Source organism: Petromyzon marinus, chromosome 61 (genome assembly GCF_048934315.1).
Source record: "Petromyzon marinus isolate PM22_M1 ecotype Great Lakes invasive population chromosome 61, UKy_Petmar_22M1.pri1.0, whole genome shotgun sequence".
NCBI lineage: Eukaryota > Metazoa > Chordata > Hyperoartia > Petromyzontiformes > Petromyzontidae > Petromyzon > Petromyzon marinus.
The window spans coordinates 5,711,130-5,732,224 of NC_133727.1; the positions used below are offsets into that span (position 1 = coordinate 5,711,130).

General features: G+C 52.8%; 2 protein-coding genes across 5 annotated transcripts in view; one reads left to right on the forward strand and one right to left on the reverse strand.

Annotated features, from left to right (window-relative positions):
- The window catches only part of TDRD3 (tudor domain containing 3), a 319,274-nt gene extending 317,254 nt beyond the window's left edge, over positions 1-2,020 (reverse strand). Inside the window, exons 1-2 of the mRNA XM_076053389.1 lie at positions 1,977-2,020; positions 1,674-1,706 (exon numbers count right to left, since the gene is read on the reverse strand). Coding sequence (XP_075909504.1) covers positions 1,674-1,706; positions 1,977-2,020 — 77 coding nt within the window. The remainder of the gene's footprint in view (positions 1-1,673; positions 1,707-1,976) is intronic.
- On the forward strand, positions 765-19,929 carry RFXAP (regulatory factor X associated protein). Of its 4 annotated transcripts, none has more exons than XM_076053474.1 (4): positions 765-995; positions 11,928-12,550; positions 13,251-13,361; positions 17,799-19,929. In XM_076053474.1, the coding sequence occupies exons 2-4, from the start codon at positions 11,944-11,946 to the stop codon at positions 18,137-18,139; spliced, it is 1,059 nt and encodes a 352-aa protein (XP_075909589.1). In that variant the 5' UTR covers positions 765-995; positions 11,928-11,943; the 3' UTR covers positions 18,140-19,929. The 4 variants fall into 4 exon arrangements, with proteins under 4 accessions (XP_075909589.1, XP_075909590.1, XP_075909588.1 ...); XM_076053475.1 differs by lacking the exon at positions 765-995 and adding an exon at positions 1,549-1,728; XM_076053473.1 differs by lacking the exon at positions 765-995 and adding an exon at positions 7,433-10,778.
- The last annotated feature ends 1,166 nt before the right edge of the window (positions 19,930-21,095 follow it).

Here is a 21,095-nt window from a genome sequence, read left to right on the forward strand (position 1 = left end):
ATTAGCATGTGACTGGTCACAGAAATAGCTATGTTAAAGTCAAAGCCTACACATCCACTGAAAGAACCAAAGAAGAAGTATATGTATGGTTGAGTATATTGTATGAACAATGTGTGTATGCAATGCAAATTTATAGTGTATATGAATATATAGTGTGTACACTATATATGTGTAGTATATGGTTTAGTATATATAGCGCGTACACATTGTGTATGAGTAATGCACGTGTGTGTAGTATATGAGTATAAAGTGTGCACAGTATTTCTAATGTGTAGTACATTATTTCTAAAGTGTAGTATAATGTATGGTTGAGTTTATATAGTGCACACTATGTATAAGCAAGCGTGTATTATATACACGGTGATTATAGTGTACGCACTGTGAATAAGTGTGCAGTATAAGCATGTATATGTTATACACGAGCGTAGTATGTATGAATATATATCGTGAATAGATTTAATTAATATAAAATCCACACATCAAGTTCGACACACACTCGTTGTGTGTGGACACTGTGTGTAAGGTGTGCAATGGTAAAGCGGTGAGCGGCACGCAAGCACCTTACATGTACACTGTGTACACAATAATTATAACAATAACAGCGATGATAACGCACCAGCCAAGACGCTTTAACGTGTCCATGAACGAAGCCACAGACACCAAACCACGTGGACTCATCCACAGATTTCGCGCGGCGCACATTCGCGCGGCCAGAAAGGAGGGGGGGGGAGGGAAAGCCGGCAGCCGAAATAAAATAAAATAAAACTTCCGTGGATGTTCGCTTCCCACAAAGATGCCGCTCGCATTTCAGCGGCTGTTTTCAAACGCGCGCGTTTTTTTTGATTCGCCGACGTGAAGTAACTCGAAGGGAATGGATTGTTGGGGGGCGGGGGAGGGCGTTTCTTCGACGGCGAATCTGCGTGTCGAGAACGAAGGGGAGAAGCCCCTTGCCGGCGTGCGTCGCGAGTCCACGTGGGTCGCGCACGCCACCCCAGGCGAGTGACAGTGCGCGGTACAGTGAGAGGGACAGTGCGCGGTACAGTGAGAGGGACAGTGCGCGTGACGGTGCGCGGTACAGTGAGCGGTACGGTGCGCGGTTCGGTGCGCGGGACAGTGAGCGGGACAGTGAGCGGAACAGTGCGCCGGATAGTGAGTGGGACAGTGAGCGGGGAAGTGAGCGGGGCAGTGCACAGTACAGTGAGTGGGACAGTGAGCGGGACAGTCAGTGGGACAGTGAGCGGGACAGTGAGCGTGACAGTGCGCGGTACAGTGAGCGTGACACTGCGCGTGATACTGCGCGGTACAGTGAGCGGTACAGTGCGCGGTGCAGTGAGCGGTACAGTGCGCGGGACAGTGCGCGGTACAGTGCGCGTGAACCGGGGCTCCCCCGCGTCTCTTCCCTCTAGGTCGCCTCGGCCTCAAATGAGGACCTGGCGCGGCACGTAAACGGCATCGTCGCTGGGGGAGACAAAGGCGGTCGGGCGCGGTTGCTGGGCACCCCCATTCCCTTTCGCGTGACACAGTTCCTGTTTTCATGGGGTGGGGGGGTGGGTGTGGGTGCTACTCGCTAGCGGCACTTGCCCCAGCAGCAGTCTGTCACAGGCTACGCGGGGGATCTTTGCCTTTGTGGGAGCGGTGGTGCAGCGATTAGCGCTACGCTGCTGCGCGCTTACCTGGACCCTGTGTCTGGCCGAGTTCGATTCCCGCTCACAGGCCACCAACAACCAGGTTTTGACGATAATTATCTGAACGGGTTCAGACTCAAATCAGTATCGCGGCGCGGTGTGTTCGTAAACATCGCCACTGGGGGTGGGGGGTGGAGGAGAAGGAGGAGGAGGGAAGACAAAGGCGGCCGGGCGTAGTTTTGCTGGGCCAACCACCCCGTCGTGTGCACGCGTGAACCTGCTGCTGCTGATGATGTTCGTTGTTGTTGTGAGCGCGCGCGATTATTTAATCCGTAACTGTGTGCGCAATACGGTAAATTCGTGACTCGAAGCTTTGGTGGCTGGAGGATTTTCATGTTCTAGGCGCTTTTCCTGAAGACGACCGGCTTGTTGTTGCCATCGAAACGTCGTGGTTTTATTTTACTTTTATTTTTGTTATTTTTTGTTGTTATTTTCTTTGAAGCTATCTACGTGGCTTTACCCCCGAAAGACCCAGTAATATACGGTAACTTCTTTCGCACCGTACGTAGCCGACCCGTGATAATCGTAGGTGTGGGTGGGTGACCGGGGGAACGGGGACCTTGGTGACCGGGGGACCTTGGTGACCTGGGGACCTTGGTGACCTGGGGAACGAGGACCTTGGTGACCAAGGGAACAGGGACCTTGGTGACCAAGGGGAACAGGGACCTTGGTGACCAAGGGGAACAGGGTCCTTGGTGACCAAGGGAACAGGGACCTTGGTGACCAAGGGAATGGGAACCTTGGTGACCAAGGGGAACAGGGTCCTTGGTGACCAAGGGAACAGGGACCTTGGTGACCAAGGGAATGGGAACCTTGGTGACCTGGGGAACAGGGACCTTGGTGACCTGGGGAACGAGGACCTTGGTGACCAAGGGTACAGGGACCTTGGTGACCTGGGGAATGGGAACCTTGGTGACCTGGGGAACAGGGACCTTGGTGACCTGGGGAACGAGGACCTTGGTGACCAAGGGGAACAGGGACCTTGGTGACCTGGGGAATGGGAACCTTGGTAACCGGGGGAATGGGAACCTTGGTGACCAAGGGGCACAGGGACCTTGGTGGCCTAGAGAATGGGAACCTTGGTGACCAAGGGGCACAGGGACCTTGGTTGCCAAGGGAATGGGAACCTTGGTGACCTGAGGAACGGGGACCTTGGTGACCTGGGGAATGGGAACCTTGGTGACCAAGGGAACGGGGACCTTGGTGACCTGGGGAATGGGGACCTTGGTTACCAAGGGAACGGTGACCTTGGTGACCTGGGGAATGGGAACCTTGGTTACCAAGGGAACGGGGACCTTGGTGACCTGGAGAATGGGAACCTTGGTTACCAAGGGAACGGGGACCTTGGTGACCTGCGGAACGGTGACCTTGGTGACCTGGGGAATGGGGACCTTGGTTACCAAGGGAACGGGGACCTTGGTTACCTGGAGAATGGGAACCTTGGTTACCAAGGGAACGGGGACCTTAAGGACCTGCGGAACGGTGACCTTGGTGACCTGGGGAATGTGGACCTTGGTTACCAAGGGAACGGGGACCTTGGTGACCTGGGGAACAGGGACCTTGGTTACCAAGGGAATGGGAACCTTGGTGACCTGGGGAATGGGAACCTTGGTGACCTGGGGAACAGGGACCTTGGTTACCAAGGGAACGGGGACCTTGGTAACCAAGGGAACGGGGAACTTGGTGACCTGGGGGAACGGGGACCTTGGTGACCACGGGAATCCTTGCGGTCACGAAAACTTAAAATCTAGAACTTACCAAAGGAGTGTCTCTCGACAGTCGCCGTGACTCCAATGAGCACCGCACCGCTCAACGTGTGCTTTGTGAGCGACAGGAAACCGGCTTTCAATCGGGGTCCGAGACCTCCTGTGGTCCCTCGGTTAGGCTCTACGAGCTCTCCGTCTTTCGGAGGGATGCTCTTTTTGTGTTTTGTTTTTGTTGTGCGTCGGTCAACCGAACTGTCGACGATTTGGTTTGATGGTCACGGCCAGAAGAGCCGAGACTCCGCGGGGGTCTCGGGGTTGTGGGCGACGTTGACGATCGCCGGTCGCCCTTCTTCCCCGTGCCCCGCTGCCGATGTAGATGGCGGAGGCGACAACTTATTCTCTCATCAAAACTTCATACCATAGGGCTCGTTGCATTTCGGACCAACACCACCTGACCAGTGAATTAAAACGTGTACACCTGGCCCTCAAAAGGAATGGATGCCCTGACCGTACCATCCGCCAAGCTGTTTCTCCCTCCATACAGAAACAACCACTTGATACTCCGGTCAAAAACCATCACACTACTATATATAGCAGGCGTTACTAAAAAGATTTCCAAAATTCTAAACAAACACAAGATCCAGGTCCGGTTCAATACAGTACACAAAATTCGTGATCTGATCCCATCCGTGAAGGATGTCATTCCTGACTTACAATACCCCGGGGTTTACAAATTGAGTTGTACCTGCGGTGATTGCTATATCGGGGAGACAAAGCGACATGTCTCTGACCGAATTCGCGAGAACAAATCAGATTTGAAACACGGCAGAACGAATTATTCTGCCGTAGCTGATCACTGTTACAGCGCCGTGGGTGATCACGATATACTTTTCTCCGATACCAAGGTTCTTTGCAAACCTACGGGTTTTTATCAGAGATTTGTTCACGAGGCAATTCAGATCTACAAACACAGACACAATTTCAACCGAGAAGATGGTTTCAAATTAAGCAACCATTGGAAAGATATTCTAAATCGAACCAAACATTAAACTACTTTTCAATGGTACAGTATATTTTTCAAGTAGTGGTACCCCAAACTTTCGCAGCTCTTAAAAATTCCCTTTTCACACCATCAATAGGTAAACTCCCCCTCCCCCCCTCACCAACCGGCATATTCACCCGCATGTACACCACCTCTACACCGTTCATCATGCTAAGTCGGCCAATCAAATGCTAATTTTTATGCTAATTCCTTTGTCAAGGCACCTTGTTTCCTCGCACACAGCTTAAAGGTCGCGGTCTGAGCGTGGCTGTGTTTCACTCCAGCGCTGTCCTCGAGACAGCCTGGTCCCTTCACCTGATGAAGGCCGCTTGTGTTGTGGCCGAAACGTCGTGATTTTTGTTGTTTTATTTTTTTACTTACGTGACTTTACCGAATAGAACCAAAGAGGATGTCACGTTCAGGTTGGTCAAGCCACTGATAACCGCGGCAGCAGGAGCAGCAGAGTAAGCGTATCATCATCGCCACGATGCCTCCTCCTTATTTGTGGATCGGGGAGGTGGGTGGGGGGGTCATTGCGTCGTTCCACGTCGTACGGTGCCATTCTGGATGACCTGCAGCAGTCGCATGCCGTGTCAACCCATACACGGTTTGCCCCGTATTCTTGTGCAGGGAAATTGAGTTTTACAGGTCCGCACGGCGTACAGCCGTTTCACTGCGGGCATAAACAAAAAATGGTTTTGTTAATTTGTGTTTCTCCCTTGTGATGGGACTTTTATAGGAAGAACGTTGGGATTTATAAGGTCTGAATTTGTCTGTAATAAGGTAGGGCACTGAGAAGGGGTTGACAGGTTTGTAGTGGTGAGTGTAGTAGTGGTGAGTGTTGTTGTGAGTGTAGTAGTGATGAGTGTAGTAGTGGTGAGTGTAGTGGTGATTGTAGTGGTGGTGAGTGTTGTAGTGGTGAGTGTACTGGTGGCGAGTGTACTAGTGGTGAGTGTAGTGGTGAGTGTAGTGGTGAGTGTACTAGTGGTGAGTGTACTAGTGGCGAGTGTACTAGTGGTGAGTGTACTAGTGGTGAGTGTAGTGGTGAGTGTACTAGTGGTGAGTGTAGTGGTGAGTGTACTAGTGGTGAGTGTACTTGTGGTGAGTGTACTAGTGGTGAGTGTAGTGGTGAGTGTACTAGTGGTGAGTGTAGTGGTGATTGTAGTGGTGGTGAGTGTTGTAGTGGTGAGTGTACTAGTGGTGAGTGTACTAGTGGTGAGTGTACCAGTGGTGAGTGTACTAGTGGTGAGGGTAGTGGTGGTGAGTGTACTAGTGGTGATTGTCTATTTGTTTGTGTTTCTCCCTTGTGATGGGACTTTTGTAGGATGCACGTTGCGATTTATAAGTGGCGCGGGGTGACCAACAAGGTCTGAATTGTTCTGTAATAAGGCAGGCACTGATTGGAGGTTGGCAGAAAATGCATCCGCCACAACTTCAACCGGAGAGTTTTGTGCATCATCAGGGCATCCGCATCGGTTGCCGCCACGGTCTGTGCAGTGGGTGATGCGATTTGGGGTGGACCGTGAGCGGCTTCGTGGAAGATCACACCCCAATGCACGGATCTCCTGCTGTTGGCTCTTCGAAACGGTTAGATCATTTGGCAAATTAATTGCGGCGTCTTACTGAAACCCCGAGTCTCGCTCGTGTGTCGTCGTGCACTGGATGCTGGGGCCATTCATTGACTCGCGTGTGCACGTGTGTGTGTGTGTCCGGGGAGTTTATTTTCCAAAGATCGATGCGGATTTTTCCCCTGGGTGGCTGTGGTTTGCCCAGCCCCTTGAGACTCATCGTGTCGTTCCGTCGCTTTTCGCCCTCGCCCTGTCCCCTCCCGTTGCCCGCATCTCTTGGCAAATTGGCTCCCAGCGGGGCACAGCAGACGTCCCCATTAGTGTCCTGGGGAAGAAACAAAATCAAGTTTGGGTAGAAATATTAGTGGCTATGAATGGAACCCTAATACGTGCCACAATGGGGATGTCGTTTGTTTTTTTTTTAGTTCGCGTGAGATCAGCACTTTCAAATGCCAGCATCATTTGGCGACTTTGGCATCGCGAGGCGTTTTTCAGGGGGTCAATGTGTCACCGCTGCCTTAATGCCCTTTGCTGAATAATTAGCGTGTACGGTTTTGTCTACATCAGATCAAGGTGTCCTGAAACGCCCCTTATATAAGCGGGTAAAATGCCGCGATTAATGATTTTCCAAAGAGACCACTTTTTTGTTTGTTTCACATATATACATAGTGGCCGCGTGTTTTTGTTAAAATAGTTTTCAATAATTTGCATGTTTTTTTTCTAATACTTAGGTTATTACAGTGGGGGGGGGGGGGTATTGGCCAGTGCTGCCACACGATTTGTGATACGCAGACCACACAAACAGCTTCTTCATTGGGCAGCTCTGGGTAAATTAAAAAAGATCCAGTCATGAGCTTTTTTCGCACGTGTGTGTACGTGTGTGCGTGTGTGTGTGTCGAAGCGATAGTGTAGCGGTTAGCGCGCTGCACTATGAACCTGGCGACCCGGGTTCGATTCCCGCTCACGGCCAACACCAGTGACTATTATCTAAACCGGTCCCGGGCCTCCCCTAGGTCGACTCAGCCTCAAATGAGTACCTGGTGCGGTGTGTAAACATCGCCACTAGGGAGACAAAGGCGGTCGGGCGTGGTGCTGGCCACCCACCCCCTCGTGTACCGTTCCGGCCTTCATAGGTGCTCGCTAACAGCACTTGCCCCTACAGTCTGTTAAGGCTATATGGCGGATCTTTGTCTTTGTGTGTGTCGAACAACGGAATCTTCGGTTGAAACATCTCGACCTGAATCTCTCAGACCGGGGACCTCAGTGGTGGCGAATGCGTTCCCTATGCTCCCGCACCAGAGCGCAAATATGCATGGTGAACTTGCAGCACAATCGTAGGTGCGGGCTTGATTTCAACCAGCGCAGTGTTTCTGCACTAAGTTTCAGGAGGTGGTGGGGGGCTGGGGGGGGGCGGGCAGCGACTTTCGCCGATAAGACGTCGTCGGTGTGAGGGCAGCCACACGTTTGATGATGATGATGATGATGTGGTGCTTCAGGGGCCGCCAGCGACCCCCCGCGACCCTGAGGAACATTCGCATCTCGCGGTTGTAATGACCCAAGGTACGATCCGATTAGCACGGTAGACAGTAGTAATTGACACTTATCAAGCGCGTTTCACCCAGAGGTCGCAAGTCACTGCACGGAGCTCAAAGGAAATCTACTCGCGCAATTCAAAAACCTAACGTAAGCCGCGCGTGCTCGTGATTTTTAACCACAGGTACAAGTACCACCTCACCCCCCCCCCCGCCACCACACTCCCAAAAACAACGTAACCATATTAATCAGGAGAGAATAGGCCTTTAAGTAAAAAAAACTCAATCTTAAGGCGGGATTGAAATAAGCGTACTGCGCGCCGAAAGATGTTCAAACGTGCGTGTTTGTCCTGGTCCGAGAGAATTGGCTGAGATGTTTAAACCGGAGATTAAATTGTCGTGGAGCCGATGGTGTCAGCCCATTAATCAGTCGCAAAATGTGTACGAAAAATATGTTTTTTTATTGCAACTCAACATGAGCTCCGATGCGATACATTAGAAACCCTCTTAACGATGGTGATTGAATCTTGATTGGAAGCTTTCGGTGACCGCAGGAATCCATACTCTTTGGTTCTTTCGGTAAAGTCACGTCGGAAGAAAAATAACAAGAGATCACGACGTTTCCATCGCAACGCGAGCAATCGTCATCAGGTGCGACAACCACAGCAAGAATAAAAACTGCTGCAGTAGGAGAGAGACCTGCCGTGGCACGAGGTTATATAGTAGGCCTCGGCAGTAGGGGGGGGAGAGAGAAGTGGGGGGAGGAGGCGGGGCAGGAATCACATCCTTTACAGATGGGATAAAATCACGGATTGTGATTGGTTCCACGAAAACGTTCGCTACGCGATTCAATCTTTAAGCGAGTATACGAAGTGCACGTTAAAGGCTTGATTAGTTCCAATAGCATCACAAGTTACCCTTTTCCACCCAAAAAAAACCTTATTTATAATATTGAAACAATGGATATTAATACACAAAGATACAACGACATTGTAAACACGTAATATAAAAAGAAACATGGTCAATCAATGCATGGATTAATATTTACTCTTAACTACAACAGCCCGTCATTAACAGGGTAATGGTTGGTAAGAGAACACATTGGGCTCTATGAAGGCACTACACTATACACTACACTACTATACACTGCACTGATATACACTACACTACGATACACTACACGACTATGCACTATACTATACACTACAATACAGTACACTACTATACGCCACTACTATACACTATACACCACTATACACTACTGTGCACTATACACTACTATACACTACACTACTATACACTACACTACTAAACACTACACTGCTAAACATTACACTGCTATACACTACACGACTGCACTACACTATACACTACACGACTATGCACTACACTATACACTAATATACACTACGCTAGACTATACACTACTATACACTACAATACAGTACACTACTATGCACTATACACTACTATACACCACTACTATACTCTATACACCACAATACACTACTGTACACTATACAATACTGTACACTACTCTACACTACACAACTATACACTGTACACAGCTGTACACTACACTATTATACACTACACTACTATACTATATTCTACACTACACACTACTATACCCTACACGATACACTACACACTGGGCTCTATGGAGGCCCATCATTAAGAGATTAGTCGTCAGCAGAGGTGGTCCCTAAGAGGGGTTCCGCTGTACACCGATCGCAGAACGGGGGGGTGGGGGGCTTGGGGGAGCAGAAACTCCACGAACAGCAACTCAGTCTCAGCGCGAGAGGATGCTGTGGAGGGCGAAATTTGGGGCTCGCTGTCCCACCAAAGTGAGTGGACGCTGTTTAGGGGGAAAGTTGGGGCTCGCTGTCCCACCAAAGTGAGTAGACGCTGTTTAGGGGGAAAGTTGGTGCTCGCTGTCCCACCAAAGTGGGGGGACGCTGTACAGGGGGAAAGTTGGGGCTCGCTGTCCCACCAAAGTGGGGGGATGCTGTACAGGGCGAAAGTTGGAGCTCGCTGTCCCACCAAAGTGAGTGGACGCTGTACAGGGCGAAAGTTGGGGCTCGCTGTCCCACCAAAGTGAGTGGACGCTGTGCAGGGCGAAAGTTGGGGCTCGCTGTCCCACCAAAGTGAGTGGACGCTGAGCAGAGGGAAACTTGGGGCTCGCTGTCCCACCAAAGTGGGGGGACGCTGTACAGGGCGAAAGTTGGGGCTCGTTGTCCCACCAAAGTCAGTGGACGCTGTACAGGGCGAAAGTTGGGGCTCGCTGTCCCACCAAAGTGAGTGGACGCTGTGCAGGGCGAAAGTTGGGGCTCGCTGTCCCACCAATATGAGTGGACGCTGTACAGGGGGAAAGTTGGGGCTCGCTGTCCCACCAAAGTGAGTGGACGCTGTACAGGGCGAAAGTTGGGGCTCGCTGTCCCACCAAAGTGAGTAGACGCTGTTTAGGGGGAAAGTTGGGGCTCGCTGTCCCACCAAAGTGAGTAGACGCTGTTTAGGGGGAAAGTTGGGGCTCGCTGTCCCACCAAAGTGAGTAGACGCTGTTTAGGGGGAAAGTTGGGGCTCGCTGTCCCACCAAAGTGAGTGGACGCTGTGCAGAGGGAAAGTTGGGGCTCGCTGTCCCACCAAAGTGAGTGGACGCTGTTTAGGGGGAAAGTTGGGGCTCGCTGTCCCACCAAAGTGAGTGGACGCTGTGCAGAGGGAAAGTTGGGGCTCGCTGTCCCACCAAAGTGAGTGGACGCTGTTTAGGGGGAAAGTTGGGGCTCGCTGTCCCACCAAAGTGAGTGGACGCTGTGCAGAGGGAAAGTTGGGGCTCGCTGTCCCAGCAAAGTGACTGGACGCTGTGCAGGGCTAAAGTTGGGGCTCACTGTCCCACCAAAGTGAGTAGACGCTGTTTAGGGGGAAAGTTGGGGCTCGCTGTCCCACCAAAGTGAGTGGATGCTGTGCCGGGGGAAAATTGGTGCTCGCTGTCCCACCAAAGTGGGGGGACGCTGTGCAGGGGGAAAGTTGGGGCTCGCTGTCCCACCAAAGTGAGTGGACGCTGTGCAGGGGGAAAGTTGGGGCTCGCTGCCCCACCAATATGGTGGACGCTGTACAGGGGGAAAGTTGGGACTCAATGTCCCACCAAAGTGAGAAGATGCTGTGCCGGGGGAAAGTTGGGGCTCACTGTCCCCCCAGAGTGGGGGGATGCTGTGCCGGGGAAAGTTGGGGCTCGCTGTCCCACCAAAGTGAGTAGACGCTGTACAGGGGGAAAGTTGGGGCTCGCTGTTCCACCAAAGTGAGTGGATGCTGTGCCGGGGGAAAGTTGGGGCTCGCTGTCCCACCAAAGTGGGTTGGGGCATTACGTGCGGGGGTGGGGGGGGGGCATGAAGATGTATATATGCGGGGAGGGAGGGGGGAAGGTAACTAACATACTGGGGGAAGAAAAGGGACGGTGGGAGAGGTGTGTCGGGGCAAGGAGGGGAAAATGTCTTCGATTTAATCTGACAACCCACGCTTAAGCAAAACGTGACGAAATGCGACAAGCCACGCATTACACGGCCAGCGTTGGGCGGTGAACAACGGATATTGGATCGACTTCGGTTTTGCGGTGCCACTTTTCGAAACCTTTACTTTGCACGATCTGATGCTCGGGGGGGCGGGGGGGGGGTGGGGGTAATATCGCTGTACGTCGCGAAAGGAAATGCCTTCAGATTATAACGCAGTGCAGTTGGAACTCGTGCAGCAGCTGAATTCAGCGGCGCGTCACGATTCTCGATGGTCATGTCTGTGTTGCGATATCACGCGTACGTGCACAAACGTTAATGTAATGTTTGTCACGACCATCCTAAACTAAAACTGTAAAAACTGCTGAACAATGTTTTAATTGACCAGGTAAGGCGCACTGAGCTTATACAGCTCTTTGTCAGAAGCGACTTGGCTAGCACAAATGGTAGCCCAACGAATGTGGCTTATCATGTGGAAATCGACGACAGCCAGTTACTCTTAACGCACGTTTCTAAATGTCGGGGCGGAAACCGGAGGACCCAGAGAAAAATCCACACGGCCACGGGGGGGAGGGAGAGAGAGAGCGAGAGACACACGCAAACTCCAAATACACAGCAGGGGTCAGGGTTGGGATCGTACGCACGACCTCCTGTATACCAGGCGAGGGAGTTAACATCTCGCCAACCATCAGACCACTTCATTGCGAATCATTAAAGATTGGGGGCGGGGGGGGAGGGGGACAGCCCGGACTCAAAAAATTATCGGCACGCAGCAGGCAGCAACTGCTTCCTTTTTCCGCAAATGCGTCCACGTGTTCAGCGAAGCCCCGCTGTGTCCTTGCCCCTTTCTTCGAGCGACAAATGGTGACGCGTGGCCCACTTGTGTCGCAGGGCCGTACCCCCAACCATGAGCGCAGCAGCAGCAGGAGCAGCAGGAGCAGCAGCAGGAGCAGCAGGAGCAGCAGCAGGAGCAGCAGGAGCAGCAGCAGGAGTTTCCGACAGCAGCTCGGACCAGAGCGGAGCGGCGTGCCCGGGCGGCGGAGTGCATCCTGCGTCCACGGACGACGCAACGCACGAAAGTCCGGGGAGCGCGAGCGAAGGGGACGTTGCTGTCGGAGGAGGAGGAGGAGGCGGGGACGGACGAGGAAGAGGCGGGGAGGAGGACGAGGAGGAGGAGGAGGAGGAGGCGGGTGCCGTCGCCGCCGCCAAGGACGAGGTGGCCAGGCTGCGACGGTGCTCGTACGAGGGCTGCGGCGAAACGACAGCGCGCGTCGTGCGGCAGGCCGGGCAGCTCCCCGCCGGCGGCCATCACCACGCGTGGATGTGCAAGAAGCACAAGAACAAGACGTACAAGGCCAAGTTCAAGACCAAGAAGAATTTCTCGGCTGGCGGCGCGGGAGGAGGCGGCGGCGGCGGCGGCGGCGGCGGCGGCAGCGGGACCAAGGTCGGCCCGTGGTCTAGGAGGCCGGCTTCTTTGAGGCTGATTCGACCCAGGGGAGAGCCCCAGTACCCCGGTTCGAACATTCGCCACTGTTGTTGGTTGTGAGCGGGATTCGAAGTGTGATCGGTTCGCCGAGCTTTCGTTTGTGGCCAGGCGGTTTCTGGAAAACGGCTGTGTGGCTCGGTTGGGCCTTGGGGAGTAAAATTAAAAGTTCAGTTTCGTCTTAAAGATTTGCGCTCAACGGCATCCCAATACATTGCCCCGCGGTGTCCTTGCGTATTGGGATGCCGCAAACCTCTGCATTCCGCGCCAGGGCCTGTCCTAGTGAAGCGACCTCTAAACTAAACTGAACTTCTTTTTTTTATTTCACCAGGTAAGGGGCCGTCCATAAATGACGTCAGGCGATTTTTGACGATTTTTGACCCCCCCCCTCCCCTCGTCACACGGCGTCACAAAAAGTCAGACCCCCCCCCCCTCAAATATGACGTAACAAAGCTCTGCCCCCCCTTCCCAAAAAAAAACATATTTCCATTTTGAAAATAAAAGATGCTTCAAATCGCTTTAAACTATTGTCATTGTAGTGCGTATTTAACGTGGCGCTGCACTCTGACGTCATTTATGGACGGCCCCTAAGGGCCGCTCCGCTACGTATCTCTTTTTCCCACAAGCCCACAAATGATAGCCCAACGCAGCGGCTCGCCGTCGTCGTCATCACCACGTGGAAATGTCTCCCGCGCCGCCACGGCTGAGGCTTGCTTCGTGTCTGCTGCCAGGACAAGAAGGACCTGGCGGCCGCCCAGCAGCGGAGGGGCACCCCCATCAAGGAGCCGCCCGTGGGACGCAAGGTCACGCTGCTGGAGTGCGTGCTGAACCAGAAACGACAGGCACGTGACCTGCACGCGACATTCGCCCAGATTACTCAAGCACCCAGTCGCCCAGGCACACATTCGCCCAGATATCCAGGCAGCCAGTCACCCAGGCAACCGGACGCACAATCGCCCAGATACTCAAGCACCCAGTCGCCCAGGCACACATTCGCCCAGATATCCAGGCAACCAGTCACCCAGGGAACCAGACACACAATCGCCCAGATACTCAAGCACCCAGTCGCCCAGGCACACATTCGCCCAGATATCCAGGCAGCCAGTCACCCAGGGAACCGGACGCACAATCACCCAGATTACTCAAGCACCCAGTCGCCCAGGCACACATTCGCTCAGATATCCAGGCAGCCAGTCACCCAGGGAACCGGACGCACAATCACCCAGATACTCAAGCACCCAGTCGCCCAGGCACACATTCGCCCAGATATCCAGGCAGCCAGTCACCCAGGGAACCAGACACACAATCGCCCAGATACTCAAGCACCCAGTCGCCCAGGCACACATTCGCCCAGATATCCAGGCAGCCAGTCACCCAGGCAACCGGACGCACAATCGCCCAGATACTCAGGCACCCAGTCGCCCAGGCACACATTCGCCCAGATATCCAGGCAGCCAGTCACCCAGGCAACCAGACGCACAATCACCCAGACACTCAAGCACCCAGTCGCCCAGGCACACATTCGCCCAGATATCCAGGCAGCCAGTCACCCAGGCAACCAGACGCACAATGGCGCAGATACTCAAGCACCCAGTCGCTCCAAGCACGCAGGCACACATTCGCCCAGATATACAGGCACCCAGGCACACAATCACCCAAATACCTAGGCAGCCAGTCACCCATTCCCCCCTCTCCCGACAACACAAACTGCGAAACCACCGCCCACCCATCACCATTTGTTACAAATGGCGTGCCGGCAAACTCACGCCGACTGATGCCTTCGTCGGCGAAAAAACACTGATCTGCGTCATACGGAGACAACGTTGGCTTGGCGGGCGAGTCTTTGTGCTTCGGCAAGTATCCCAATGGCCCGGGGGGGATTCATGCGATGGCTCCGGACACGGTTACGTGAGGTGGCCGGAAGCGCTCATCTCACCGAGCCAGCAGTGGATACTCCACTGCTCCGTGGCTAGGCCCAGTCCACCCATAGGACCACTTCGCTTCTCACAAAGAGGTACCTCGTTGTGTCGGTCCCCAAGCAACGGTGGGCTGAGTTGACCACAGGCCAGGATTCGTACCTCGCAGGCGTCCGTTTGCCAGTCGTATCCTGTGACCACATCGCCGGCCGACTTGGGGGTTAAGCAAAATGGGGCTTCTCTAGGTACATGTTGCCCTGCCATGTTCAGATTTTTTAAGAGCCTGTCAATAAAGCTCTCTATGTGCTGAGCTTACAAGGTGTCATCATCCTGCAAAATTCCGCACAACCATAATGTATGTAATCATTTTGGCCGCGCACGATCGTACGTGTTGGCGGTGTGAATCACCTGTTTGGCAGAGGGTCATTTAAGCCTGCCTGAGCTAATGGGGAAAATGCACAGACTGATGGCTCTGCCGCAGCTTCAATGGTCCCCATGTGAATCGCACCCTTTTTTTCTTAGCCTGCGCAAGAGGTTTTTTCGTTGTGGCCGATGGAAATAAAACGTGCCGGGAATGCATCCAAGACGAAATCAAAGGGGGTGCTGCGTTGGCTCGGAGATGTTAACTGCCTCGCCCTAGTATGCAGGAGGTCGTGGGTTCGATCCCGACCCTGACGACGCCTGCTCTATATTTGGAGTTTGCGTGTCTCTCTCATCATCACCATCACGGTGGCTAGGAGATGTTAACTGCCTCGCCCTGGTGTGCAGGAGGTCGTGGGTTCGATCCCGACCCTGACGACGCCTGCTCTATATTTGGAGTTTGCGTGTCTCTGTCATCATCATCATCATCACGGTGGCTAGGAGATGTTAACTGCCTCGCCCTAGTATGCAGGAGGTTGTGGGTTCGATCCCGACCCTGACGATGCCTGCTCTATATTTGGAGTTTGCGTGTCTCTCTCATCATCACCATCACGGTGGCTAGGAGATGTTAACTGCCTCGCCCTGGTGTGCAGGAGGTCGTGGGTTCGATCCCGACCCTGACGACGCCTGCTGTATATTTGGAGTGTGCGTGTCTCTCTCATCATCATCATCACGGTGGCTAGGAGATGTTAACTGCCTCGCCCTGGTGTGCAGGAGGTCGTGGGTTCGATTCTGATCCCTTGACGCCTGCTGTATATTTGGAGTTTGCATGTCTCTCTCTCTCATCATCATCACGGTGGCTAGGAGATGTTAACTGCCTCGCCCTGGTATGCAGATGGTCGTGGGTTCGATCCCGACCCTGACGATGCCTGCTGCTGTATATTTGGAGTTTGCGCGTCTCTCTCTCTCTCCCCCCGTGGTCGCGTGGATTTTTCTCCGGGTCCTCAGATTTGTTTGCTGTAAATGTCCACGTGAGAAGCCACCTCGTTGAGCTATCATTTGCGTCCAGGTCGCTTCTGAAAAATATCTGTACAGCTCAGCGGGCCTTACCTGGTTAAAACAGTTTGTAGAGAGGAGAATTTCCACGGCTTAAATTCGAGTGCAGGAGGGGACAAGGGCAGGGTTAGCGAGACGGGCATTGGGATCGCAAACCCAGAGTCAGACCTCGGATTAATTGTTTATGTGGCAGCTGCTACATTGGACAGACGGGACGTAACATCAGCGTAAGACTAAAAGAACATCAGAGAAATATTAAATTATCTCAAACACAACTGTCGGCAGTGGCAGAACATGCTTGTCAACAAGGACGCTCAATTGATTTTGACAATGTTGCAGTGTTGTGTAAAACTAATTATTACTGGCAAAGACTAATTAGAGAATCCATTGAAATTGAGAGGAACAAGACTAACTTTAATTGCTCTGACAGCTACAGGCTTAGTGCGGCCTGGAAGCGTATTATTAAATAATACACATTACATTTTGATTTAAAGAATTACTAATCTACAACTCATTACTAATCATAACCAATGACTGATTACTAATCGATTATATAATTACAATACCCCCCTCCCTCCGCCTCTAATCACTGCACCTGATATGAGTTAAGTGATGACGTCACCCTGCTGCTCTAGATAAAACCGGGAGCAAGCGAGGGCTTTACCATTCTGGCGAATTGCCCGATGATGCTGGATGTATTTACCAGCGAAACGTCGTACTCAAACTGTAAATGTGGATTCACTCTTCAACACACCGGTGGGCTAAAGCAGTGAACTATTTGTCTTTTTGTCAACGTGACACCTTTTTTTGCTGATTGGCCATGTCGGGTGGTGGAGGGTTACGACACATTTATAAATAAACGCGATCTAACCCAAAACCTTTATTATGAATAATATTGGTCGCGAAAGCCTACGTGTTAAACTGAGGAGGAGAGGATTTGGCAGAAAGAAGACCGGTAGTGCTGTGATGGCAGCGGTGCCATTGGTTATGATGACCTTGCCTCCTTCACCTGATGTGGAATTAATTGGCTGTGCAGAGAGAATATTGGCTGATATGCGTTTGCACATATCGGCGGTACCGCACCGGTGCAGTGTAATGAAACACACCTCGTCATTGTAAAACAGTGCTGACGATATTCTTGGTTCTTTCGGTAAAGTTACGTAGAAGGGAAACAATCAAATAATACATTTTTATTGTATTTTTTTATTTTTTATTTTATTGGTTCTTTAGGTAAAGTTACGTTAGAAGGGAAACAATAAAATAACAAAAATATAAAACAATAAAATAATACATTTTTATTGCATTATATTTTTATTATTTTATTCTTTGCCTTTCTACGTGACTTTACGGAAAGAACCAAGAATAAGAATCCCTGCAGTCACGAAAGCTCTAAAGTCCTTGAGCGTAGCTGCAGGGCTCTCCATCACACGTTGCCGCTCAGATCCAGCGGCCGCTCGCCCGTTCGAACGTGCGCGTGGCACCGCCACGAGCCGTAATCTTTGCCATGTCACCGTCCGACCAAGTCTAGGCAGGCCACGAGGAGTCAAATCTTGCCGCCTCTGGAACACGGGAGCCATACGATCCGGCATCACGAATCAATTCTCGTGATGCCGGATCGTATCAACGATCCGGCATCACGAGAATTGATTTCGACCCGCACCGCCAGCACCACCGGCACCGCAGCATTTTCTGTCCGGGAGCTTGCAAATCGTGGGAAAAATGGAAAAAACATTATTGCGACAACATTTTTAGTTTTTTGTTTTGTTTTTCAAATCGAGCGGCCACCGGTGTGCCGCCCAATCCATTCGTTTACCCGCGGCCTTGCCTCCGAGTGTGGCGCGCGTGTTGTCGTCACAGGACGCGCGCGTGCGCGCGTCGAAGGTGTTTTGCCGTTCCTGTTGCTGATGTTGTCGTTGCTTCACTCGTCTGCTCCTTGCATTGCACCAGGCCCTGTTGCGCAGCCCCGCGGTCATGCAGACGTTGCGCGGGCACCAGCAGAGGTGCCTGCAGACCTTCGCCACCGACGTGGAGCCGCAGCCGTGACGGGACGCACACCGTTTGCGTCGTTCGCCGGCGGCGGCGGAAGCTGCGTGCCCGCACGCGTGTTGTACGCGTGTTGTACGTGTGTTGTACGCGTGCTGTACGCGTGTTGTTGTATGGAGTGGGGAGCGGCAGTGTGGGCGGTCGGCGCGCCGCGCCACGGACCCAGCAGAGACCCGAGTTCGAGTCTCGCTCACGGCCACCAACACCGGTGGCGATTACCTGAACCGGTCCTGGGCCTCCGCTAGGTCGACGCGGCCTCAAATGAGCACCCGGCGCGGTGTGCGTAGTAAACGTCGCCACTGGGGGAGACAAAGGCGGCCGGGCGCGGCGCTGGCCTCCCCACCCCCTCGTGTGCCGTGCCGGCCTTCACAGGTGCTGCTCGCTAACAGCGCTTGCCCCAGCAGTCTGTTATGGCAATAAGGGGGATTTTTGTATGGCATGTATGTTGAACTTTTTGCGCGCCCTACGTGGCTAACCGCGCGGGGGGAAGGACCACGAGCTGAACACAACAACAGGCAGTTCTAAATAAATTAGTTCGTCAATCTAGGCGATTTAAAAGTGCTTAGCTCCGGTGGATTCCCAATATCGGAAGCAAGGGCATTCCAGACGGCCGCAGAAGCGCGTCCGAAAACACCGCGTGAGGCCGTGACCACCGCCTCCGTTCGATTGGCCGAACCAAAAGCCGCGGTGACGACCAGAGCTGGCGTGGCGGTTTATCCCCCTGAACGAGATCAGCGAGGTATTGTGGTCCATTTGCGGCGAGCAGTGCTCATCGGCATCGCGGCCTGCGTCGCCACATGGCATGGCTTGTTCAGGGTCAGCCATTGTTTTCGAGCAACTTCAGAATGAGAATCTTTATGCTCATACTGGAGGGATCCGATGAGCTATGAAGCTCTTTTGTTCAGAGACTTCCAGTGGTTTGCAGGTGTCCACTGGATGTCCACTCTAATGGAGCTTCCCACAGGGCCAGGTTGGCTTTGCTTTACCCTTTCCCGTTCCGATGACGCACACGTACAGTCACGAAAAACGAAACCCGGAAGGAAAACTAAATTAACTTCATCGGTACCGAGGCTCCCAGAAGGCCGTGCGGGAGGGCGTGTGGCAGAGTGCCGGCGGTGGTGCAGCTACGGTTCTCTGCGGCGAGTGACGACGTCTTTAACAAAAGCACGACGGCGCCGCTGCTACGCCTCCTTGAATAAAGAATAACGCCGTGCCGCTTCCACCGTCCCGAGATTCAGCGGCGAGCGGGACGCCTCCACCCTGCCACTCGCAGCAACGGCTCGGGGGAAGGGTCAAGGGTCGAGGGTCAAGTCTCCTGTGACTGGACGTGCTGCGCGCACCTCCAGCTAGCACGGTGGGCTACGTACGGTGCGAAAGAAGTTCAACGTTCACGCACACACACACACGCGCACGCACATTGGTTGGAAATTCTAGATGATGCACAGCCGCTACAATAGGGGAGCAACAACGCCGGCGTGGAATGTTGAACCCTTTGGTGGTAGGACAGAGCGCTCGGCCGTTTACCGTCGGCTGCAAGCTTCGGTTGAAGATTCGGAACACGGGAGGGGACGTTCTAGGGGTCGGTGTTCAACCCTTCGCCGTGCCGAGACGCCTGCACATTGCAGGGTGCGTGGCGTCCCCCCCCCCACCGTTCACCGCCGAATCCCGGAAACGCGCAAGCGGCTCAGGCGTTCGTTCAATTCGGGCAGGCGTAGTGGGAGCGCCGCTGCTTTGAAAGGCGTCATCGCTCACCGCGGAGAACTGCGGCGACGCGACCGCCGTCGCTCGACCGTGCCGCACGCCCCTCCCGCGCCGCCCCGCCGGAGGCTCGGTGACCGAGGCGCCCGGTGAAGTGTGTTGCGCGTCATCGGAGTCGGTGGGGTTTGATGCCGCAGTCTATCGACCAGACGCACTCAGAAATGGTGCAGCATTGAAAAATGGCATTGCTTTACGTGTACGCCGTACATGTTTTGAGCTTCAGAGATTGTGCTTTGTCCATGTTGATTGATTATTAAAACGAAAGCAGACATCGTGAGTTGCGTCTGCCTCTGTGACGTTCGCGTTCTGGGTTCCTGAATGAAAAAAAATGCGCGGTGAACGTTGCGATGCGTTGACAGTGCAAACTGCATGGCGGTGGCTGGCGTGGCTTAATGTTGGAGTGAGCCACTCAAACTAACTTTTTGTGTCCGTGTGTCAAGAGCCACTGTCAATAAGCAGTCCGGCACCCGTGGCTTAAGTGAAGATGTCCCTAAATTCTTGAGCCACGTGGGCCCTCTTTCAGGCGCGATCCGGCAAACACAAATGACAGCCCAGCGAAGTGGCTTAAGACAGTTTCACGTTGAGGTGGTCAAGCCACCGATGTAACTGCGCGCGCGGAGGTGGAGGAGGAGGAGCAGCCGAGAGTCGTGCATCGTCGCTGGAGCTACCCGGTGTGCCGGCCGATTTGACCATCCGTTGACTCTCAACAAGCATTCCCAAAGCCGCCGCCGCCGCCACCCCCACCGCGTTGGGCATTCGAGGTCCACGTTGAGGAAAGACGCGCTTAGATTATTGGGATGAGATTTGCGGGCGGGTTTTTTTTTAAGGGCTGCTTTGGATGTTCCACGCGATAAGCCACTCCGTCGAGCAATCGTTTGCGACCCAGGTCGCTTCTGCAAGAGGAGCTAATAGCTCGGTGTAGAAATATAAAAACTAAAATATTTTTTTTTAAACTTTTTTAGTGATTTGCTTAACTTTCCCATGCTTTGCACGGCTCAGTTTAACATTTAGTAGGGTGCTTTCGGGACAAATATCATCCACAATACAGGTTTTGTTGGGATTAGATCGTGTGAATATGCAAATGTGTCGTTAAACCCGTCACCACCCGACACAGCCAATTAGTAAGGGTTGTCACGTAAACAGAACGTGGCCAATTCGTCACTAGTATAACACTAGTGTATAGTGTAGTAGTGTATAGTAGTGTATGGTGTAGTAGTGTAGTGTATAGTGTAGTGTATAGAGTAGTGTATAGTGTAGTGTAAGTGTAGTGTGTAGTGCATAGTTTAGTGTATAGCAGTGTATAGTGTAGTGTATAGTGTAGTGTACTAGTACAGCACTAGTGTGTAGTGTAGTGTTTAGTAGTGCATAGTGTAGTGTATAGTATATAGTGTATAGTGTAGTATATAGTAGTGTATAGTGTAGTATACAGTAGTGTATAGTGTA